Genomic DNA, 25,456 nt, shown 5'->3' on the forward strand with positions numbered 1-25,456 from the left:
TCTAGAGAGAGCGAGGAAATAGAGCAGAAGAATCTGGGCCTGACATAAAGGAATCCAGCAGAACGCTGCCTCAAGATGAGCGAGGGCTCCTAAACAGCAGATTAGAGGAGCCCGTTAGAGGGCTCGTTCCCATGGAAACCTTTGCCCAGGGAGCTCGGCGACCCCTCCCGCTCTGCCAATACCAACGCAGCACAGATTGTAGGTCACACATGGCATCAACGATCCAATCGGGCCTAATCTGTCTTGACTCGTGGGTCGTAAATTGAGCAACAAAGCTGGTTTCTCTCCATTGGCTGGTTTTCGCTGTTGGGGGCTTTGTTCCCAGTAACGTTTAACCAGTAAGATGTATATGGGTATAGTATTGCATGGGGTCACACAGAATTATGATTACTTATGGGTTACTAAAGTGAAATGCTGCGATGCATTATGTAAAATCAAATGACACACATACACACACTCACACACTTTCAGTCGATTAATGCACTGCCGCCCCATTATGGACAAGATGGCCTTTAATGGCACATCATATTCTATGGACCAACGTCATGCATAGAGATGATGCACACATGCACTGCATACTGCATGTTAAACACTGTAGACAGTCACTCTGATCAAACAGCCTCCCTGACCCTGACCCGTTCATGATGCAATTAAGTCACACCAAAATGAGATAATTTGAGAATTGTGTGAAGAACCTGTTACCTCCAGGCAAGAACGTTTGGTTTGGAGATCCAGAGCAGCTGGGTATAAAGCAGAAAGCCTGTTGTCTTGGAGTTGTGTTGGGGCTCTGAATATATAATCTAAACCTAAAATGGCATCTATTAAAGGCAGCGCAAGATATATTTTTATGTTAAAGTATTAAAGTGTTAAATAAATGGCTTTATATTCCCATAGTAATAATTGCTATTGTGTATGACTCGATCTGTGTCAGTGCATAGGAGTATGGCACAACAATTTATTTACTGACTTGTGACATAGTATATCATTTATTTACATGACATTTCAACATGTCATTTGATTTGAGGCCTGCAGTCGGTGATGTCAGTAAAATGTCATTACTGTCTAAGGTGATTCTATCTGCTGGTGGCGCAGCTATAGGGGCACTGTGTCTGTCTGGTATGGAAATAGCCGCTCTTGGGACCTTCAGATGGTGGTGCGCTTGGCTGAACACACCATAGGGAGCCCCTTATGCCGCTGTCGGACATACAGTGTATGACATCAGATGATATACAGTATATGACAGCAGATGATATACAGTATTATGACAGTATGAGGAGGGCTAGCTAAAAGAGTCGCTTGGTGTCTCTCAAAGACCTAGGGCTCCATTTTCGTCACCGCTAAACCCCTTATCCCTAAACTTCTTTGCCTTTTTTTTTTTTTCTTTTACTATTTTGAAAAATATTTTTGAATAATTCAACTAGCCAATCTACATTGACACGTTGTGAGCTTGTAGACTGGCCATTTTAACTATTCAAAAATATTTTGCAAAATAGTAAAAAAAATAAAAAGGCAAAGAAGTTTAGGGATAAGGGGTTTAGCGGTGACGAAAATGGAGCCCCAAGGGTTCTATTGCTATATGCTAAACCCCTTATCTCTAAACTTCTTTGCCTTTTTTTTACTATTTTGAAAACATCTAGCCGATCTACATCGACACAATGAGCTTGTAGATTGGCTGTTTGAACTATTCCGTTTTTTCTTTTTCTTTTTAAATAGTAAAAAAGGCAAAGAGGTTTAGGATTAAGGGGTATAGCAATGGCGAAAATAGGGCCCCGATGCCTTCGAAATAGCTTCTACCCGGCAACCGCCAGAGACAAGGACATAGAGAAGAGGAAAAAAGAGAGAAATAAAGAAAAAAAATCACACGCGTGTGAAGTGAGGGGCGCTAATATATTAAAGTCTAACTCATGTTGATTAGGTGATGCAATGGTGATGTAAAACAAATGGTGCCAACACAAACATTAAACACCATTAACAATAAAGAGACAATATGAGGTAATGAGGCACATTATGACGTACATTTTCCCTTCAGTGTCAATGCATTTACTAAACAAACATTGAACTAAAGACAAACATTAAACCTGTGTATAGGATGGCCTAGCGCCCCTCAAAAATGAAACATGCAAGGACAATAAAAAATAAAGTGGCTTTGGCACTATAGGAACTGTGGTCTCTTTCTTGATCCACTTGATCCATTTGTGTTATGCAATGCAAACAATCAAAATTGGCCATTCATTGTCAGTGGCATTTAATGTTTGCGTTGGGACAAAGTTTGTGTTTACACACGCACACACCAAAAGCTGGACATAGGCGCCCCTCAAAAAATATACATGGAAACTGTTGCTGATAGATACAAGGTTTCTTTGTCATTTTGATGTGACTACTGCTGCTTTAGTACAAAATACTATGCTTGTTGTTGTTTTGGGTGTTGGCCCATCCTGAAGCTACAGGCCTTTATTTATACTCAAATGCTTTGTGGCTGGTGTTGCTAGGATGCTGGGCAGAGTGCTTTGTGGCTGGTGTTACTAGGATGCTGGGCAGAGTGCTTTGTGGCTGGTGTTACTAGGATGCTGGGCAGAGTGCTTTGTGGCTGGTGTTACTAGGATGCTGGGCAGAGTGCTTTGTGGCTGGTGTTACTAGGATGCTGGGCAGAGTGCTTTGTGGCTGGTGTTACTATAGATGATGGGCAGAGTGCTTTGTGGCTGGTGTTACTAGGATGCTGGGCAGAGTGCTTTGTGGCTGGTGTTACTAGGATGCTGGGCAGAGTGCTTTGTGGCTGGTGTTACTAGGATGCTGGGCAGAGTGCTTTGTGGCTGGTGTTACTATAGATGATGGGCAGAGTGCTTTGTGGCTGGTGTTACTAGGATGCTGGGCAGAGTGCTTTGTGGCTGGTGTTACTAGGATGCTGGGCAGAGTGCTTTGTGGCTGGTGTTACTATAGGATGCTGGGCAGAGTGCTTTTTGGCTGGTGTTACTATAGGATGCTGGGCAGAGTGCTTTGTGGCTGGTGTTACTATAGATGATGGGCAGAGTGCTTTGTGGCTGGTGTTGCTAGGATGCTGGGCAGAGTGCTTTGTGGCTGGTGTTACTAGGATGCTGGGCAGAGTGCTTTGTGGCAGGTGTTACTAGGATGCTGGGCAGAGTGCTTTGTGGCTGGTGTTACTAGGATGCTGGGCAGAGTGATTTTTGGCTGGTGTTACTATAGGATGCTGGGCAGAGTGCTTTGTGGCTGGTGTTACTATAGATGATGGGCAGAGTGCTTTGTGGCTGGTGTTACTATAGATGATGGGCAGAGTGCTTTGTGGCTGGTGTTACTATAGATGATGGGCAGAGTGCTTTGTGGCTGGTGTTACTATATGCTACGCAGAGTGCTTTGTGGCTGGTGTTACTATAGATGATGGGCAGAGTGTTTTGTGGCTGGTGTTACTATAGATGATGGGCAGAGTGCTTTGTGGCTGGTGTTACTATAGATGATGGGCAGAGTGCTTTGTGGCTGGTGTTACTAGGATGCTAGGCAGAGTGCTTTGTGGCTGGTGTTACTAGGATGCTGGGCAGAGTGCTTTGTGGCTGGTGTTGCTAGGATGCTAGGCAGAGTGCTTTGTGGCTGGTGTTACTATAGGATGCTGGGCAGAGGGGTGTCCCACTTAACCATAAGCCATGGTTTGCCCTAGTCTGGGTAGTAACACACTAACACTCCACATGTTCTGTATATAGAAGGTCTTGTACCGAAGGCCCAACTAATACATCATTGATGTTTGTTTACATGGAGTCGCTACTTTGCTGCATGGTCCTGACTGAGTCCATGGGCCCCCTGCAGGGCCCGATGCTGCCTCAGGGCCAACAAACCACACTTCCCACTTCGTACACAAATACAACTGCCGGTGACACAGCCAGAACCAGCCTGCACACACAGTGCACATGCATTAAATGTACACTCCACACAACTGCCTGTCGTAATCACATTTATGATCAGCAGAGCCGGATTTACCTTGCTGAGGGCCCCCGGGCTGGAGCAAATTTGAGGGCCCCCCTTGGGGCGCGCGGCGAAGCCGCGCGTCCCGTGATTTGGCCGAGCGGCGCAGCCGCGAGGCCGAAAAAAATTTGGGCTATTTTGTTTTCATTTTGGGGTACCCAGGCCCCTAAAAAGAGAGGCAGGCAGGCAGAAGCTCTCAATGGTTTAACCATAATACAACTAAATACAATAACAATACACACATTTCACTTGAATTGGATTTCACTTTACAATTTTATAATTCAAAAAAAAAAAAAAAAAAAATATATTTTTTTTTTTTTTTTTTTTTGGGCCCCCCTAGTCGGGGGCCCCCGGGCTTCAGCCCACCCTAGCCCAACGGTAAGTCCGGCTCTGATGATCAGGCAGTCAATAGGCCAACAAACATGAATAATAATACTTTGCAATGGTAATCTAAATCTAAATCTAAACTAAATACAAGCTTCACATTCAGTCAAAATCACATGTAGCATAGAATTGTCTATAAAGGAGTATATAATTTATAGGGGGTGATGTATGACAACATTCCGATTCAACGCAATCTTTTCTAACATAACTTGTGACTATCTCTTGAACGCTTTGTGGCTGGTGTTACTATAGATGATGGGCAGAGTGCTTTGTGGCTGGTGTTACTAGGATGCTGGGCAGAGTGCTTTGTGGCTGGTGTTACTAGGATGCTGGGCAGAGTGCTTTGTGGCTGGTGTTACTAGGATGCTGGGCAGAGTGCTTTGTGGCTGGTGTTACTATAGATGATGGGCAGAGTGCTTTGTGGCTGGTGTTACTAGGATGCTGGGCAGAGTGCTTTGTGGCTGGTGTTACTAGGATGCTGGGCAGAGTGCTTTGTGGCTGGTGTTACTATAGGATGCTGGGCAGAGTGCTTTTTGGCTGGTGTTACTATAGGATGCTGGGCAGAGTGCTTTGTGGCTGGTGTTGCTAGGATGCTGGGCAGAGTGCTTTGTGGCTGGTGTTACTAGGATGCTGGGCAGAGTGCTTTGTGGCTGGTGTTACTAGGATGCTGGGCAGAGTGCTTTGTGGCTGGTGTTACTAGGATGCTGGGCAGAGTGATTTTTGGCTGGTGTTACTATAGGATGCTGGGCAGAGTGCTTTGTGGCTGGTGTTACTATAGATGATGGGCAGAGTGCTTTGTGGCTGGTGTTACTATAGATGATGGGCAGAGTGCTTTGTGGCTGGTGTTACTATAGATGATGGGCAGAGTGCTTTGTATTGTGGCTGGTGTTACTATATGCTACGCAGAGTGCTTTGTGGCTGGTGTTACTATAGATGATGGGCAGAGTGTTTTGTGGCTGGTGTTACTATAGATGATGGGCAGAGTGCTTTGTGGCTGGTGTTACTATAGATGATGGGCAGAGTGCTTTGTGGCTGGTGTTACTAGGATGCTAGGCAGAGTGCTTTGTGGCTGGTGTTACTAGGATGCTGGGCAGAGTGCTTTGTGGCTGGTGTTGCTAGGATGCTGGGCAGAGTTCTTTGTGGCTGGTGTTGCTATGATGGGCAGAGTGCTTTGTGGCTGGTGTTCCTAGGATGCTAGGCAGAGTGCTTTGTGGCTGGTGTTACTATAGGATGCTGGGCAGAGGGGTGTCCCACTTAACCATAAGCCATGGTTTGCCCTAGTCTGGGTAGTAACACACTAACACTCCACATGTTCTGTATATAGAAGGTCTTGTACCGAAGGCCCAACTAATACATCATTGATGTTTGTTTACATGGAGTCGCTACTTTGCTGCATGGTCCTGACTGAGTCCATGGCCCCCCTGCAGGGCCCGATGCTGCCTCAGGGCCAACAAACCACACTTCCCACTTCGTACACAAATACAACTGCCGGTGACACAGCCAGAACCAGCCTGCACACACAGTGCACATGCATTAAATGTACACTCCACACAACTGCCTGTCGTAATCACATTTATGATCAGGCAGTCAATAGGCCAACAAACATGAATAATAATACTTTGCAATGGTAATCTAAATCTAAATCTAAACTAAATACAAGCTTCACATTCAGTCAAAATCACATGTAGCATAGAATTGTCTATAAAGGAGTATATAATTTATAGGGGGTGATGTATGACAACATTCCGATTCAACGCAATCTTTTCTAACATAACTTGTGACTATCTCTTGAACTTGTATAACCCAATTTATAATTGTAATTATTTTAATTTATTTTAGTTTTTTGTTATTTATATTGTTTTTGTCCTCTGTGTTTACATTTTTTTTGTGTCCTACTGTTTACACGTGGTCAATTATGCATGGTTGTTTGATTGGACTGGACTTTTTGGTTGTTGTTGTTTTTGTGTGTCTGTACTCAATTATTCTTTTCTTTTATATTGTTTTAATGATGACGATAACTGTGAGGGGAGGGATGGGGTGAGGGAGAAAATGGGAAAAAAAATGGTATGTTCAAACTAAACTTAAATTGTTGAAACCTGCTACCAATAAACATATATTTAAAAAAGAAAATCACATGTAGCCTACTTAGTGAGGCCAGATGGCCATCGGGAAGTTCAGGAATATTCCAGTTTTTGTTTTTGTGTGTGTGTGTGTGTGTTTGTTTTTCTTCTGCCAACATTAAATGAAGTTGAGGTCCTGACTCCTATATGGCAGATTGTTTCATAAACCCATGTGCAAAAACAGCTATAGACCATCAGCTGCCTGCAGGGTCTTTTGCATTTATTTGATAGACTGACTGACCTGGATTGATGGGATTTCGCTTTTTATAGTCTGCCCATCAGCAATAAGGTTATTATCAATTCTCCATCATTGTGTGTGTGTGTGTGTGTGTGTGTGTGTGTGTGTGTGTGTGTGTGTGTGTGTGTGTGTGTGTGTGTGTGTGTGTGTGAGTGAGTGAGTGAGAGAGAGAGAGAGACAGAGCAAGATGAAGTCTGTTGAAGTGCATGTTAAACTGTAGCACACACTGGCCTCTTGTGGTTGAACTGGAAAGTGCACACATGACCAAGTCACATCAGTTGAGAACTGATTTCCCCTAGCTCTGGTCCATGGCCATATTTGAACCAAGGACTGAAGCACTGCAGATGCAGAATGCAGTCATTAAATGCCACAAGTTCCAATGATTAAAATCAACAGATTAAACTGTCATGTGCATTATATTTTCTATCTTCTTCTTTTTTTCCATTTGTTTTTACTTCCCTTTCCAATGAGGGTCTATTTTATTCCTGCTCCAGTCCAAGTCCTTCCTCCTCTATCCTTGCTGGAGGTTTTTTGATTGATTGAATAGTTTATTATTAGATAGATTGAATGTATAAACGGTATAAACATGTACAATCACCAAAGGGATAGCACCAAAAAAGGTCCTTGCGGTCTGTTTCCATTGAGGCCCTTTGCAATCAATTCATATAGACCAATAACAACACAATTCAATATCATCACAGGTAAAAAACAAACAAAAATTCAATATCAGAGGAAAAATAAAACACAGGGAGGGGGGAAAAGGGGGAAAAAGGGGGAAAAAGGAAGGGGGGCTGATCATTTTCCTCTCCCTTTAATTGGGCCTGCTGAAAGGTAGATTTTAAAAGATGCAAGTGATCTGCATTTTTTAGGGAGGGGTCAGGGCATACATGGGCAACTGGCGGCCCGGGGGCCACATGCGGCCCCCACCTTCACTTAATGTGGCCCTCAGGTTAATATCAGAATACTGATAAATGATTGAGCTTGTAGATCGTCTATTTTTGCTACGACAGTAATATGCAATGTGGCCCTCTGGAGTGAGTGTGGACATTTAGTGGCCCTCTCCATCGTCAAAGTTGCCCACCCCTGGATCAGGGCATTCCACGCTCGGGTGGCAGTGCTGTAGAAGGAGAATTTACCCATATTTGTTTTGAAAGTGGGTGGTACCAGGTCATTCACTTTTTTTAGGTAGTTATTAGGTACTGTATGCAGGCACTGAGGGCAAGGCTGCATTTACAATTCTGAATGTCAATCCCATTTTCAATTGCTTAACGCTTAGATATCTCTGCACGTCACCAAAGTGTCTAGGGAAAAATCTGCCTCACTCTCCAATAGTGGCCCTTAAATAGGGAGAGCCTTCCAGCCCAGCACCTGAGCACGATATGCACACGGCTGCCATGTTGCTAGCAAGGTGCTAACTAGGTGCAACTTCCCATTGACAGCCCATTCATCCAAACAGAAAAGTCCTATCTGATTTAACAAGGTCAAACTCACCAACATTGCAGCTGTAGGGAAAGCTTGAATTATCCTCTTACTATCTGCAAAGTGTTTGTTTAATAAAAATCCACTTGTTATGAGCTACTTCCTGTCAAGAAATTCCTTGCAGATGATTATTATCCAAGTGTCAGAGTTTGGAAGCACTCGTTATCAGTAAAGCAGCTTCCTGCTGCCTCCTGCATTATGTGCAAATTCAAAACAGGTGGTACGCAGAGCAGTTGAGTGATATCCAACGAGCACTCTCAAACTGTGACACTTAGAAAAACAAATATCATGCACAGAATTTCTTTAAAAGGAAGTAGCTCATATGCTCATATGTCTACGGTGGATTTTTATGAAACAAAAACTTTACAGATTGCAAGAGGATAATTCAAGCTTTCTGTACAGCTGCAATGTTGGTGAGTTTGACGTTGTTTAATACAATTAGATAGGACTTTTCTGTTTGGATGAATGGGCTGTCTATATGGGTTGCTGTGTCATTATAGTCCGAAGGTTCAATGCATGTTCGGACTAACAGGACTTCGGATCTATGGGCAGTGTCCCCGTCTATGGGAAGTTGCACCTAGTTAGCACTTAGAGTATAGTTAGCACCTTGCTGGCAAGATGGCCGCGGTCTGAATATCGACAAATGTGACCCCAATAACTACAGTTGGATCTGTGCATCAGCAACCTCTGTATGATGCTCATTGATCAGCCACTGATTGATATTAATTTCCAGTCCACACAAAATAAAACAAAAGCACCCTGTTTTGATGTCTTAGAAAAGCCTTTAAATTAAAGAAATAAAATAAATCACATGTATCACATCACATCACAATGTACACTAACAACGTGCGGTCAAGATTGGTGAAAAACTTACCATCTTATCACTAAGCTAGAGGTTAAACAGGGATGCAGCCTGAATTAGCAAATAAACGTTGCCCGCAAGGAAAATTCAGTTGTCAATGGCAGCACAGCAGTGACCATGATACTGACCATGATACTGACATGATACTGACATGTTACCGACCATGATTCTGACTATGATACTGACATGATACTGACATGATACTGACCATGATTCTGACCATGATACTGACATGTTGCTGACCATGATATTGACATGATACTGACCATGATACTGACATGTTACCGACCATGATGTTGACATGATACTGACCATGACGCTGACATGATACTGACCATGATGCTGACATGATACTGACCATGATACTGACATGATACTGACCATGATACTGACCATGATACTGACATGTTGCTGACCATGATATTGACATGATACTGACCATGATACTGACATGTTACCGACCATGATATTGACATGATACTGACCATGATACTGACACACATGTTGAAGCACTGGGTGAAGCACTTGACCACTGGCAATAACCCAGCTGATGTGAAGTGATTTGATTGCTCAGGATAAGGGCTTACCCACTGACACCCTCCTCCTGGCTGCCGCTTTGTGGCCTTCCGTCTCAGGAGATTATGATGTCACGGCGCCTGTGGGGAGAGAATCACCCGTGTATCCCGATGCAAGCCAGGGATCATGGTTAGGATTAAATGCATGTAGGTGGTAGTGAGTGGGTGGGGAGTTGAGTGCTCAGGAACAGCGTCTCTGGAGTCTGAACTCCACCGATGACTCTTGCACTGGTGACTCAGGAACCTCTGCGAAAATGACCCTTCTCTGGACACCTGCCCTCTGCAGACGTTGGTTATGAACATGTGCTGCATGGTGATGATGTGAGGCATCTTTCTTCTTTTTCCCACTCTCAGGTGAGTCCGTTTTAGTGGTAAATTTAATCTCTGTTGCAAAGTGAATTTCAAGAGGTAGTAGTTTGAGAAAGCTTTTTCTTATGTTGTAATTTGCAGTCAGAATTAAATGTTGGTGTTTGTTTGTTTTTAAGTAAATGAGAAATGTGATTCTGATTTTCTGATTATTATTCTGATTTCTTCTGATTTTAAAGTGTGTAAAACACACCTAAACTCGTTGTGAACATGGGGCTGCCCATGAAGAAAATGGACGGTCAATAGTTAGTGGATGCATTGCTCTCTATATAATGTTATACACTCCTTCTTTGTAGCCTCCTGCTATTGTCCAAAGTGGGAAGATGAAGGTCAAATGGACCAAGTTGGGTATGGTGGTCTTCTTTCTGATCTCTGTGGTCATGACTGGTTGCTTCATATGGCAGTATCGCATGCCAAAGATGGTGATAGGTAAGTCACTCCCTCACACCATGTTTACCTACAGCTAGCACGCACACACACACACACACACACACACGCACGCACGCGCGCGCGCGCGCGCGCGCGCGCGCACGCACGCACGCACACACACACACAGAGACTTAAACATGTCCGTTTAGGATTTAGCTCATGTGCGTGTTCCTTTAAAACAACAGCAATCATGGACACTACTGAGGTCCCAGTAACAAACCTGGATCACATAAACTGTTCCCCAAGCTCACTGAATTTCAGGGCTTTGGGGTTTGCCTTTTTGAAGCTGACAAGAACCACTTTTGGACATTGGCTTCTTTAGCGTCTTTAGTGTAATTGCTCGTTTGCAGGGGCGGCAGTGGGATGGGATTACACAAAGCTGGACGCTTGTCACAGCGAGGATTACCATTCCCTTTAGAGCAGGCATTAAACCGTGGCATGGGAGACGGGGGGTGGGGTGGGCCTTCCTGGGTGATACAACAAAGTGTATAGAGTTGCAAACACAGGGGGTCTTCCTTTTGTCTGTAAAGATATGGACATGCGGACAGGTGCATATAGCAGCACAGCAGTAACACGGGCCTTAGGAGAAGTACTGTAGATTCTGGAAGTAGATATCTGACACTAGGCCTAGGCCTTTAAGGAACTAGTTGACTACTCAACTAGTAATTCCACTAGTCAAGATCAGCTAGATTATAGTTATAGTCACTATGTACACAGTTTTTAAATGTACAACTACTATTAAAAAATATATACATAATAGGTAGCCTAGTTAAACAACTACTCGACTAGTAAATCCACTAGTCAAGATCAGCTAGATTATAGTTATAGTCACCAATGTACACAGTTTTTAAATGTACAACTACTATTAAAATATACATAATAGGTAGGCCTAGTTAAACAACTAGTCGACTAGTAAACTAGGCAACTAGTGTCAACTAGTAAAAATCACTAGAAGTGAAAGCCCTAGGGCCTAGGGTATCTATCTGCTACAAATATGAATGCCTATACCACTCTCTTGCTGGCTCCCAAACCAAACTGAACAACTCACCATTGCAGTCAGTAGACTCACTTCCAATTTTTTGCCATAATCTCAAGACTCATCTCCTCAGATTCCACCTCACCCCCTAGCACTTCACTCTCCCTGTACCCCTTCCTTCTGCCTCAATTGATGCTACGGTAGCAACTGACCAAGAGATGCCTCGATCGTTCTCATGTATTTGTTACTTATAGATTTCCATAGTTTTATGGTAATGGTAAGAATGAAATTTAGATGACATATTTATTTTTAGACAGATGCATGTTCTTGCAATCCTAGTTTATTGTATTACACTGTCTCTGCATTCTATGCATGTGATTGTATTTACCTTGCTTATTGTAAGTCGCTCTGGATAAGAGAGTCTGCTAAATGCCTAAATTGACAATTGTAATATCGCCAATTAATATATGAATGAATTATAGTCTATCAACAAATGCATGTTTCTCATACAATGCTGTAGGTAGTAGTTAGGAGCTGTTTGTTTATGTCATGAGAAAACAGTACAGGTATACTGTGCTGTATGTAGTAGGCCAGGGGTGGGCAACTTTGACGATATAATTCCACATTCACTCCAGAGGGCCACATTGCATATAGCAAAAATAGCTGATCTACAAGCTCAAACGTTTTGAGCTTGTAGATCGGCTATTTCTGCTATTATTTGAATTGAAATCCTGAATTGTTTTTTGCTATTGTTTTATTGGAATCCTGAAAAGTAACCTTTTTATTTATTTTCAAATGCCTTTAATTATTATTTTAACTTTATGAACTAAACACAAATACATTGTACATACAAAAAGACATTTTAATAATGCTCATTAACCCTGTAACACCAGGATTGATTTCTACTTGCAAAAAAGTGATTTCAACCTTACTACTACTACTTTTTAATCTACTGGTAATCTACTACCAGTATTCTGGTATAATTAACCTGCATTAAGTGAAGGTGGCCCCCGGGCCGCCAGTTGCCCATCCCTGTAGTAGGCCTACCTGGGAATGAATGATAAACAGAAAACACAGACATAACACCACAAGTGTATGTACAGTATGTCAGATGTACATAACAATCCAGAATGCCCATTTCAGAATCACATATCATCATGCTATAATTATTGATCATTAATTATGGAGCGTTTGTTCAGTTTACAGTAGTCTCCCTGTAAAATAGATATTCAGGTAGGTGATAATATATATATACCCATTATAGTGTTCAAGTTCCAATTTTCTGTTTAATAAAGAGCCGGAGAGACATGGAGACTCCTGTAATACTGAACAAGCACTAATAAGTATAAGCTATTTAACACAAATAATATATATATACCCATTATAGTGTTCAAGTTCCAATTTTCTGTTTAATAAAGAGCCGGAGAGACATGGAGACTCCTGTAATACTGAACAAGCACTAATAAGTATAAGCTATTTAACACAAATAATTTACCCTATCATTCATAATATGATTAATTTGTGATTATTGACACTTAACTTAACAAATCATCTAAATCTACAACATAACTATAGTGTCTGTCAAATAAGTGTAGTGGAGTAAAAGTACAACATTTTCTTCTGACATGAAAATTAAAAAAAAGGTTGAAATTGTACTTAAAGCTGCTATAAGTAATAATACTGTATGTCAAAGCAGCTTTAAGTAAATGAACGTAGTTACTATCCACGCCTGCATGTATGATACGGTACCCTGTATGATTGATTTGATATGGTAATGATTTACAGTGTAAATCATGTGCTGTTCCATCTGCCTGCAGAAGTGACTGTAACAGAGGAGGTGAAACGGGAACCAATGTGCCCTCGCTTCCCCGAGCCTGTGCCAATCCAGCACCCCATCAGTGCGCTGAAGGAGGCCTTAGAACAGGTACGTGGAAGGAATAGTGTTTCCTAGAACAGTGGTTCTCAAACGGTTTAATGTCCATCCATCTTCAACCGCTTATCCGTAGTCGGGTCGCGGGGGCAACAGCTCCACCAGAGTGCTCCAGACTTCCCTCTCCAGAGCAACATTAGTGACTTCCTCCTGGGGGGATTCCGAGACGTTCCAAGGCCAGTGAGTCGATGTGTTTCCTCCAACTGCGCCTTGGTCTGCCCCGGGGTCTCCTCCCAGTAAAATAAAATGAAATACAAATGAAATGAATGTATTGTGTGGCTGTGAGGACCCATCTGGACATTATTTTGTGCCAGGTACTCCCAGAAGAGAACATTTATGTAAATAGTTTTTCTAAATTGTTCCAAAATTGTCTGAAACTTTCAAGGTTTTTCCAAAAAGAATTCAGTGAGCTGCTATTTCTTGCCTTTCCAAACCATTCAATATTATTGATTATTTAAGAATACAAAAACACAACAAAAAGGATAAAGTAGTGAATACATTAATAATAAAAATAATAATGAATTGTTTATATTCCACAACAGGTAGATGCCCTCTTGAGAACAAGCATTGACAAACGCCAGCTACCAGCAATATCTGCCATTGTGGTTTTGAATGATTCTGTTCTGTGGAATGGACATTTTGGCAAGAGGAATGGAAGTGATCCCTCTTCACCTCCACCCAATGAATACACTGTGTACAGGTGAGCTGTCTGTCTGTCTGTCTGTCTGTCTGTCTGTCTGTCTGTCTGTCTGTCTGTCTGTCTGTCTGTCTGTCTGTCTGTCTGTCTGTCTGTCTGTCTGTCTGTCTGTCGTATCATTAAACACAGAGGGCAGACAGTTGCACACACACACACACACACACACACACACACACACACACACACACACACACACACACACACACACACACTCTCAGCTAGGAGTTCCCTGCAGTAATGTATATCCACTGCCTTGTATCAGTTAACCCATGAAACAATCAAATATAGTACCACACATCCTGTCTGACTGTCTCCATCTGAGGCAAATGTCGCTGGCTGCCTAATTCTTATTACAATTTACAATTTACAATTTAGGCATTTAGCAGACGCTCTTAATCCAGAGCGACTTACATTAAGCAAAAACAAAAAGCATGGCATACATCACATGTATAAAAAGTAGTTATCATGAATCATGCGTAAACTAAGAACGTAACAGTGGAGTATCTATGTAAACTATACATACTATACTATATAATATATTATACATGTGTACTATAAAGTGCTATGACTACATAAAGTGCAATTCTAGAGCTGTCTACATAACAAGCTATAAGTCTGTTTAAAATACTATCTAAGTCTACATAATGTGCTATCTAAGGGGCTAGGCTAGGGCAAGTGCTACGGGCCATGGTGGAGTCTGAAGAGGTGGGTTTTCAGACTACGGCGGAAGATTGGGAGTGAGGCTGCAGTTCTGACTGCAATGGGAAGTGCATTCCATAGTTTTGGAGCCAGAAGGGAGAAGAGTTTGGGACGTGTGGAGCGTTGTCCCGGCGTTTTTAGTGAAGGTACCTCCAGCTTCCCTGCGTTGGCTGATCTGAGTGAGCGGGAGGGTTTGTAGGGTACGATCATACTTGTGAGATATGGGGGGGCCATGCCTTTGGTTGCTTTGAATGCCAGCATCAGAGTTTTGTATTCTGTGCGGGCAGCGACCGGGAGCCAATGGAGCGAGCGGAGAAGGGGGGAGACGTGTGAGAATTTTGGCTGGTTGAAGACCAAGCGTGCTGCGGCATTTTGGATCAGTTGGAGGGGCTTAAGTGCACATGCCGGTAGGCCAGTAAGGAGGGAGTTGCAATAGTCAAGTTTTGACAAGACTGTTGTCTGGATTAGGAGCTGGGCTGACTCCTGGGTGAGGAACGGTCTAATTCGTCGTATGTTGTAGAGTGTAAACCTACAGGATCTAGTGACAGCTGTGATGTGTGTTTTGAACGAGAGCTGACTGTCCAGGACAACACCAAGGTTCCTGGCTGTCGGGACAGACTTTACCAGGGCGTTGTCTACGGAGATAGTTAGCTCCCGCATAGGGCAGGACTTAGCTGGGAAGAACAGAAGCTCAGTCTTGTCTGGGTTCAGCTTGAGGTGGTTGGAAGACATCCACTGTGAGATGTCAGCCAGGCATGCAGTGATGCGCTCTTCTACCTGGGTGGCAGAGGGGGGGAAGGATAGAAACAGTTGTGTGTCATCGGCATAGCAGTGATAGGATATATTGTGAGCAGAGATGATGGTGCCAAGGGATTTAGTGTACAGTGAGAAGAGGAGGGGACCAAGTACAGATCCCTGTGGGACCCCAGTTTGGAGGGTGCGGGGGGGTGATAGCAAACCTTTCCAAGAAACCTGGTAAGTCCGGTCAGAGAGGTAGGAGGAGAACCACTTCAGCGCCGTCCCGCCTATGCCTAGATCAGCTAGGGTGCCTAGGAGCAGCTGGTGGTTCACTGTGTCAAATGCCGCCGATAGGTCTAGGAGAATCAGGACTGCAGAGTGGGAAGCAGCCTGGGCAGCATGTAGTGCTTCTGTGACTGCGAGGAGTGCAGTTTCCGTGGAGTGTTATTTTCAGATATGTTATTTACAAAAGGCTTTAGATGGAGTCAGAGCTGAGCTTATGGATTACTGCAGCCATCTACACCAAAGCCTTGGTCATTTAGCACAGTTACATATAGTGGATCATATGACCACGCACACTCACACAGACTGAAGCACTTACTAAATTGAGGCGTCACATTTCCGGCGGGGCAGTAGAGATGTTGCATGCTGAGAAATCAGTATCTAATTAAAATGAGTACCATAATCCGAGTTGTACACATTATCTAACGAGTTGTACACATTATCTAACGAGTTGTATACACATTATCTAACGCCAAACATTTTCATTACGGCAAAGAGGCTTTTGTCCTGATGGAAAATTAAGCCTATAAAAATAGGAGAGTAACGTTTTTTTTTGTTTTTTTTTTCTTTACTTTTTAACAACCCCTCTGGTCATTTGTTGGGGACCACTCATTAATAATAAATACATTCATTATTAGGAGGTTTGTCTCAATAAGCCTTTAATTAATGCTTATTGGTGTAGTTTCAGAAATCCCTAATTAATAATAATTATTATTATTATGACAAATACAGAATTAATATATTAGTAATATTTATGCTAAGAAGCAACCAATTAATCATAATACCTTAATATGAAGTGCTAGTATTTAATACAGATACTAAGACTTTTCCAATATGAAAAAGCTATTCATTTTATAATTGATGTTGCCCAAGGACACATTAACTCCCAGCTCAGTGGCCTTGTGGTTAGAGTGTCCGCCCTGAGACTGGGAGGTTCAATCCCCGGCCGGGTCATACCAAAGACTCTAAAAATGGGACCCAGTGCCTCCCTGCTTGACACTCAGCATCAAGGGTTGGATTGGGGGAAAGTCCCTCTGACATACTAGCGTCATGTCCAGGGGGTGTACTTGTACATCAAGCTGCCTCACGCTACAGAAACAGGGCCATGGGCCCATAGGGCCATGGGCCCCTATAGGGCTATGGGGCCCTATGGGCCGGCAAGGCTCGGCAAGGCTACTTACTTAAGGACACATTATTTGTATCCTCTCCAACTGCAGGATTGCTAGCGTCTCCAAGATCTTCCCAGCCCTGATGCTGTACAAACTGTGGGAGGAAGGAAAGGTGCAGTCCTTGGATGACCCATTGGAGAAATATGCCAAAGACTTTACCATAAAGAACCCACTGGGGGGAAGCCAGGGACCAGAACCCATCTCTGCCAGGGCCCTCGCAGCCCGCTTCCCATCACTCACCCTACGCCGCATGGCCAGTCAGCTCTCTGGTAAGAATTATACCAAACATGATGTTTTTTTATGTCACATAATTCCAACACAGTAAAATCCCCCAGACAGACTGAATGTACAGATCGAGCCAAATGCTCTTGTGACTCTAAGTAGACTGTTTGCAAAGCCAGCCTGTTTTGTTAATTGCCAGGTGAGGATATTACAGTGAAGATGGGGGACTGGGAATTAAAACGGTAATTAAAATGACTGATATGAAATACACTGAGTGCTTCTTCCGTGCAACTTCATACCAACAATTATTATTGATATGATTATTATCACTGATGGCGAATGAGGTGAATGGGGTCAAAAACCAGGTATTGACTCCACTCCACTACACTCTCTGTTAAGGACATGGCTCCTCATCTCCCAGTATAGCATTTTACTTGACCCCGGCTTACATGAATAAAGAGATAAGCTATTAGTAAAGGGCTTGTTGTGGCTAAAGATAAAGCTAATCATCCCTCAGGCCTGTTTGCCTCTCAGACTGGACTGGCAGGATTAAAAGAGGTGGTCAGGAGAAACCCTAGCCTAGAGGGTGGCGTGGCCATTTATAAGGACATCCTGAGTATTCATTTAACTCTGAGAGTTATGGAACCGGAAGAGTCAACCCTCAGAGTCAACGTCACAGGTTCAGCTTAAAGGGAAGGGAATCACCTAGCCAGTAGGACCAATAGAGGGAAGGGAACCACTTAGCCAGTAGGACCAATTAGAGGGAAGGGAACCACTTAGCCAGTAGGACCAATAGAGGGAAGGGAACCACTTAGCCAGTAGGACCAATTAGAGGGAAGGGAATCACTTAGCCAGTAGGACCAATTAGAGGGAAGGGAACCACTTAGCCAGTAGGACCAATAGAGGGAAGGGAACCACTTAGCCAGTAGGACCAATAGAGGGAAGGGAACCACTTAGCCAGTAGGACCAATAGAGGGAAGGGAACCACTTAGCCAGTAGGACCAATAGAGGGAAGGGAACCACTTAGCCAGTAGGACCAATAGAGGGAAGGGAACCACTTAGCCAGTAGGACCAATAGAGGGAAGGGAACCACTTAGCCAGTAGGACCAATAGAGGGAAGGGAACCACTTAGCCAGTAGGACCAATAGAGGGAAGGGAACCACTTAGCCAGTAGGACCAATAGAGGAAAGGGAACCACTTAGCCAGTAGGACCAATAGAGGGAAGGGAACCACTCAGACGATTATGTCAGCCAAGTTGGCACGATTCTTACGTAGAGTTCTAGAGGTGATGGAAGGTTTCTACTGACATTGGTCTCGTTTCGAAATCAAGATCAAATTAGTCGTCGTCCTTAGAAATAATCACAAACAATAGACAGTTGTCATAGAATAACCAAACTAGAAATGGACTCTCTCGAGAAGCCAACTTGCGCCTTGCACACAAGTAAGATGGTAAGATGGCCTACTTGTGCGCAAGCAGAGTGCGCCATGAAGTGCGCTCACCACTGCTGGTACGACTGCAGGTTACTTGTGCTTGTGCAAGTAAAAAGGTTTCACTAGGTGCAGTACATTTGCTACAAATCAAATTCCCATCACTAATGCTATCACCCACAAGAACTGATCGGGGGTCTAGCAGTGTCCGGAAGGGAGAGAGGCAGGGACGATTTTATGGACCAAGTCCAAACCTGATGCTGAACAAGAGAAGCTTTTGTGGCTGTGCTTTCGTGGAGAGTGAGAATAGCTGGGATATTGGGATAATGATATTTGGGAGAATGACCTTCAGCAACACCCCCTCCTTACCCTCAAGCAATAATTTTGCCTTTGTCAGGTTATTGTTGTTTTGTGTCTTGCATGTTTGTTTTTAAACAGCTGCCATTTTGGTCTAAAGTGACTACCTGGTAAAATAAGGGTAACAAATTAAGAAAGAGAATTATTCCAGCACAGCCTCTAGGACGGTCCTAACCTGACACTGTAAGTAGGAAGTGGCTTGCTTCACATTTGTTTCACAAAATTGTGAACTTGTTGTGAACTCAATACTGACCCATCTGGCGGAGTCAGGTGACGCAAGGTTACCTAGTCTAGGCAGGGGCAGGGCTTTTACCCTCTTTGAAATCTGAACCCAAAGACAGTGGAGGTATTCTTTTTAAAGTCTAATGGTAGGCTACTATTCAGTGTCTGGCCTGCTCGGCACTATTAGTGATTCTCATACAGTACCAACAGATTAGTAAAGTTAATACATGTCAAAGAAAGAATGCCTCTGATGGTTTCATGTTGAGGGAATCAGCAGCTGTGTGCACTAGGCCAAAAATATACACAAATATATATACAAAGCATCCCTTGACTTAAAATGGTAAATGGTGCATTTATATAGCGCCTTTATCCAAGGCGCTTTACATAGATTGTGCATTACATTCACCCATTCACACACGCATTCATACACCAATGGCAGCGAAAACCATGCAAGGCACCAACTAGCACATCAGGAGCAATTAGGGGTTCAGTGTCTTGCTCAAGGACACTTCCACACTAACTCTGGGGGAGCCCGGGTTCGAACTGGCGACCTTGCGGTTACCATCCGGAAACTCTACCCCTGAGCCACCGCCGTTGACTTGTTTCTTCTTTTATGATTATGTAATCATAAAGTGTCTTCATTTTTAATGAAGACATTTCTTCCCCACAGGATGCGGTCAGTTTGCTATAGTTGTACTACTAAAGTTGAATGTATTGTTCAGGGTTACCCAGAAGACTAAGGGCCACCAGTCTCCTTTGGGACGGAGACACGCAGGCAGCCCTGGACCTGTTGCAGGATGATGTCCTTGTTGCAGATCCAGGCACCAAGTAAGCCTTGTCATTTTCAAAATACTTTAAACCACTTTAGGCCTGACGTCGAAATAAAAAAAACGTTCGCTCTGAAATAATATATATTCAAAGATGTGTGCCGCATTTTCACAATTTAAAAAAAATAGCAGACCTAGAAGCTCGTAGCTGCGCTATGAGCTTGTAGATCTGCTATTTTTCAATAGCTAAAGTATAACATAATGAAACACCAAAAGGGGTTCCCACCCAAAATGGGTTAAGGCCTGTTTTATAGGTACTTTACACAAATTTAGAAAATAATGAAAATAGATTGGCTATGTTTTCACTATTTTCAAGTAGTCATAAGATAATTTACCAACCTTATTGACTGATAATGTTGAGAGCAGATCTACAAGCTAGCAATGTGACGCATCACAACGAGTTAATTGTGAGCTTGTAGATTTTCTCTGGGTTTTTTGTAATCTTTGGAATGTTTTGCCCAAAAAAGGTAAGGGACGTTAAGGTTGAAAGTTGGTAAACTGTATGTTAAATGAAGTATTTGTCAGGCAAACACAAAGGAGGGAGTGCACACCTGCGTTGATGAGGTGCTGACCACGGCAGACATTATTATGTTGGGAAGGATGAGAACACACAGTTCTTATTTCGCCACGATGAAAAGAATGTAACAGAAACTTAAGGATGGGACAACGGTGAAGGCATCTCATGGGGAGTGTCCTCATGGGTGAGGTGGATAATTAATAGAAAAGTAAGGTGTGCTGACCTTACTTTTTGTTCTATTGTTTGAATTTGTTCCTGCCTCGGCCTGGGCACTGGCTTTAAGTGAGTGGATGTGCGTGCTTTGTTTATTGTACTTTATTGCCATGTCAACAGAGTTGATTGGAATTTGTTTCAGTGCACTAACAACAGACATACAAAAAGACACAAATTCACATATTCAGACAGTAGAAAAGTAGAACACTGACACGTGGTCAGAGAACATACTATATCAATTCAATATAATATAAGTTAATTATGCACATTCTTTTTTATTATTTCATTATTCATATTAAATATGTATATACAACTACAATATTAAAAAAGAAAAACATATTTCTGGGACACACTGAGAAATCTATACATACATGATGGCCGCAAAAAAAGAGTATGAGTAAAAAACAACAAACTAGATCCAGAACTCTCCAGGGTCCAGCGGGAGGGGACAATCACCAGAACGTATTTGTGGAGAGCTCCTGGACGAGTTGTTGTATATACTATTTAATATGAATAATGAAATAATGGAAAGAAAAAGAAAGAAAAATACTTGCATAATTCACTGTGGCCTACGGAAATATTATATTGTCTGGTCACGTGTCAGTAAAGTGTGATTATCCCTATCCTGATGGGTAGATTGAGGACAGATTTAGCTATTGAAAAATAGCAGATCTACAAGCTCGTAGGGGGGGGGGGGGGGGGGGGTTATTTTCAGATTGGGGTTGTGGCCAAATTACATATAAATGTGGGGTTCCTTCACATTAGTTTGAGCACCACTGATAATACCACTGATAATAACATGGGAAAATGTAACGTTTGGGTGCAAATGTATTTGGGACAATGTAACATTTTGGTTAAAAGTTATAGCTAAAGATGGATACATTTGTATTTATGCATCACTCCTCAAATCATGCAGAGTGAAGTGCAATATGATACCGGTAGTATGGATTATAACTTGACGTTGTGAAACACAGCCTAAAAGCTCCTCCCTCGCTATACCTTCCAAACCGCCCCGGAAAGCCCACCTGTGCAGGATAGCCTTCCCAAGTTGATTTAGATTTTAACTCGTCACTTTGAATGTTTTATTGCTTTTTTAAGTAAAGCGTCTTTGATTAGGTTATACTTCGAAAAGCGCTATATAAATCCCAGATATTATAAAGATTACTATAAAATACTACACAAGGTTACACATTGTTAACAATCATACAGTTTGTTATCAAAACAGATACAAATACAGCTTGCACGATTGTATAAATCGTACAGTGTCACATTGTAAATGTAAACACTCACAAGAGAGCATCTTCTGTTAAGAAAGCCGTGACAGTCTTTGACAGTTACACATTCAATAGTGTTTACCATGCAGTTACAATTACACACAACAACATCATCAAGGTCATTAATATACAACAAGTAAAGTACACCATGTTTTGAGTTGAAGAAACCATCCTGAACGAATGTCTGTATTGAGTTCACACACAGCGAGCAATAACATGGATTTATGATTCAGTCATACTACTGTTTCAAAGGGTACAGAAACATATATCAGCTGACGCGATAGTGTGCCTGATTATTAGCACAGTTTATTACCCCCTGGTTTATTTATTAACTGAAATAATTTCTGTTCATCTGTCTCTGACAAGGCAACGTTAACATGCTATAAATCATTTCTTGAACAGACTAATGCGGGCATTGTATGAACATAGAGAAGAGAATGTGTCATAAAATACAGCCATATATTTACTCCAATATCATCTGGGAACCAATCTGTAATACAGCCATTATTACAAACACTTCACATTTTCATATACAAACATCCGTATTGTGGAGAAAACTTTTGCTGAAAATAGCAGATCGACAAGCTCACAATGCGACGCAGCGCATTGCATTGTGGGGTTTAAGTGGTTAAGAAGGCAGTTCAGTATATTGCTATACAGTATATGTAGGCCCACCTATCACATTATTTTCCCAGAGTATGTTCTGGTCTATGTGATCGAACGTTTATACTTGTGGTTAAGGTGGGAATATGAACCAGACAACATGTCGACAGAGTTTGGCGACAGAGTTTGTCCACGATTGACACCTTGCAACCTCCTTCAGAAGCAGGCCACTTCAGTGTGCTTGTGGTGTTTGGTATGACTAATAATCAGCACAGGTTTTTCAGTCCTTTTATCAAACCCGCCGTCACTCAGCTGTGATAACGATTCTTATTCTCCTCCCTCAGATGTCACTACAGCAATGTGGCCTTTTCCCTGTTGGCCAACGTCTTGGCCCCGGCGGTGACGGGCTCCGACTACGAGAGCTGGGTGGCAGAGAACGTCCTGGGCCGTCTGGGAATGGAGGACACGGGTTTTGACATCACGCCGGCCGTTCAGCGCAAGATGGCCACGGGGGTGTACAGCAGTGGACAACCGGCTCCACTCTACAACCTGGGCTGGTACCGGCCCGCGGGGCAGATGTACTCCACGGCTGTCGACATGGCCAAACTGGCCATGGCTCTCCTGGGGGCCTACAGCCAGCCCCTGCTCCAGAAGGAGTCCCTCAAGACTATGTTGACCCCCATGTTCCGCTGCCACAGTGGCTACTTCGCCAATGCCACCGGCACGCCCTGGGAGATCAACGAGCAGCTGGGCTACGACGTTCTGAGGAAGGACGGGGATCTGGACGGCTATGCCGCCACCTTCTCCCTGGTCCCGCGCCTCAAGCTGGGCCTCGTGGTCCTCATGGCCGGGGTGCGGCCGAAGGACCAGGACGTGGTGCGCGAGGCCTACAGCCACATCATCCCCGCCGTGGAGGCGGCCTTCAGGGAAGCTCGCCGCACGCTCAGGCCGCCGCCCGACCCGACTCCATACTTGGGTTTTTTCACTTACAGGAACATGACGTTCTACCAAATCAAGGCGGATTCGGACGGGGTGCTGGTCATGCAGCAGTTTGGCCCGCAGGTGGACAGTGCCGTGCCGGCCAAATACCGGACCATCCGTCTGGACTTCCTCCAAGAGAGAGTGTTCAAGGTTGTGTTCGAGGGCCAGTACCCCTGCAAACTGAAGGTCAACAGCGCCTCGGTGTCGCTGGAGGCGCAGGACAGACAGCTCTTCAACTTCTACCCGTTCAACAAGAAAGGCTTGTCACCGGGGTTCGACTCTCCGGGACTCAACACTTACCGGGTGAACCGAATACCTCGTAGACCAGTTTTTACTCAATGAGGCCACTAACGTTTCCATTGAGCAAATGTAGGACTGACAGACTTTGAATAAATGAGTGACACTGGACTCGCCCTTACAAATGCCTATATTTGAATGTGGCTTATGAACGGAAAGTGATGTGGTGTGAATGTTGTTTTTATACAGTGTTTTATCGGGATATTCTTTGTGTGCTGAGGCTAATTTATATGGACTCATTACTTCTATATATTTTACTTCCTGATGATTATAATAATGCTTTTTATCATTCAGTTTAGTCTAAGCTCTTGTTAATCTTCAGCAAAACCCAAACACAACCTTTGTGTGTTATAATGAATATGTTTACCAAGTAGAGGTTAGACATTGTGAACCGTCCTTTAAGTGCCTAAAATGCATCCTTTGCAAGAGAAAAGAATCCAGGTGCGATTGTTTAAGCTCTGCAGGTGAAATGTCAAGTGCTAATCCATCTATTTAAGTCGCCAACACTGAAATAATCCAGTGACGATGCACTGCTTAGCCTAAGCACTGCAGTAAGCATTGGTGACAGTGTTGCAAGTCTGTATGACAAAATACTGGAATAATGAATATAAAGCTCATACTTGAAATCTATGTGTTTGTCCTTTAATTCACATTTAAAATGTGTGTCTAGGCCCGCATTTTCACATTATAGACAAATAACAGGACGTTTGTCCAGTATCCACTCAATTGAGATTTCTGTTGATCAATACGGCATAAATCATTTGGGCTGTTCACAGCTGTAATGATTAAAAGGGCGACCGTCTCTAAGGCATCTAGAAGTCTACATATAATCCCTTTTGGGTGGTGGGCGAAGATCCGTTGCGAGTCGCAGGCGCGGAAAACACATGCCAACACAACAGGGATATGTTACCATGCATTCTGAAGTTTATTACACACACACAGAGTAATATATACAGTAGATCTATGACGTCCCTAGTAGATTATGGAAACCATCATAAGAACAGAATGAGTAGGACCACGCCTGCATCTCATACAGTCAGTCCCTCTGTTACAGTAGTAGACATGGTTATCAATATGCTTATGCAGCTATATGTGTCATCTGAGTCAGGCAGCTGATGCCGTTTTACAACAACAGCTACAGGAGCATGTACACAAGAATATGTGTGTACATATTCTTATAGTGTGTGTAAATATATAGTAAAATCCTCAGTGTTAATTCAGAATCAACTTTATTATCACATCACAGGTTTACAGGTCTAAAGAAGTGGGTGCATTTTATTTTATTGTCCATTTAATTTAAGAAAATTGACCCAAATAGGTCACTGAATATAATTTGGTGTGGATTAAACTCTCTCCTGTGTAAGTATAACAGAGTAGTAGTAGCCTTACATATAGCCCAGAAGTAATATATGTTTCTGGGTGAAGAAGACATAGCTGAGCAGTAATTGTTTGGTTCCTCATGCGGGACACCCTAATTTAACTAATGTCTTTAAAACAGGTCACCTGAATTTTCCAATACGAACGTAGAATGCAATGGAAATATGTATTCTGTAATTTGTCTCCTGAGTCCATATTCCTGACACATCATTTGGCCAAAATATA

At 43.0% G+C, this 25,456-nt stretch overlaps 2 protein-coding genes across 4 annotated transcripts in view; one reads left to right on the forward strand and one right to left on the reverse strand.

The window, feature by feature from the left end:
- The window catches only part of gmeb2 (glucocorticoid modulatory element binding protein 2), a 263,131-nt gene that overhangs the window by 27,276 nt on the left and 210,399 nt on the right, over positions 1–25,456 (reverse strand). The gene's annotated exons all lie outside the window — the stretch shown is intronic.
- lactbl1a (lactamase, beta-like 1a) lies at positions 8,424–24,480 on the forward strand. Of its 3 annotated transcripts, none has more exons than XM_079518911.1 (8): positions 8,424–8,603; positions 9,688–9,981; positions 10,290–10,422; positions 13,216–13,322; positions 13,871–14,028; positions 16,962–17,182; positions 19,865–19,970; positions 22,921–24,480. In XM_079518911.1, exons 3-8 carry the CDS (start codon positions 10,317–10,319, stop codon positions 23,897–23,899), a joined length of 1,677 nt encoding a protein of 558 aa, XP_079375037.1. In that variant the 5' UTR covers positions 8,424–8,603; positions 9,688–9,981; positions 10,290–10,316; the 3' UTR covers positions 23,900–24,480. The 3 variants fall into 3 exon arrangements, with proteins under 3 accessions (XP_079375037.1, XP_079375038.1, XP_079375036.1); XM_079518912.1 differs by having other exon boundaries at positions 9,868–9,981; XM_079518910.1 differs by lacking the exon at positions 9,688–9,981.

The sequence above is a fragment of the Electrona antarctica genome (assembly GCF_951216825.1).
Source record: "Electrona antarctica genome assembly, chromosome: 2".
Lineage (NCBI taxonomy): Eukaryota > Metazoa > Chordata > Actinopteri > Myctophiformes > Myctophidae > Electrona > Electrona antarctica.

Excerpts from the sequence above, each read along its gene's own strand:
- lactbl1a (XM_079518910.1), top strand. Across the intron at positions 13,323-13,870 it reads TGAAGGAGGCCTTAGAACAG|GTAGATGCCCTCTTGAGAAC; the intron begins GTACGTGGAAGG and ends ATTCCACAACAG. Across the intron at positions 19,971-22,920 it reads GTTGCAGATCCAGGCACCAA|ATGTCACTACAGCAATGTGG; the intron begins GTAAGCCTTGTC and ends CTCCTCCCTCAG.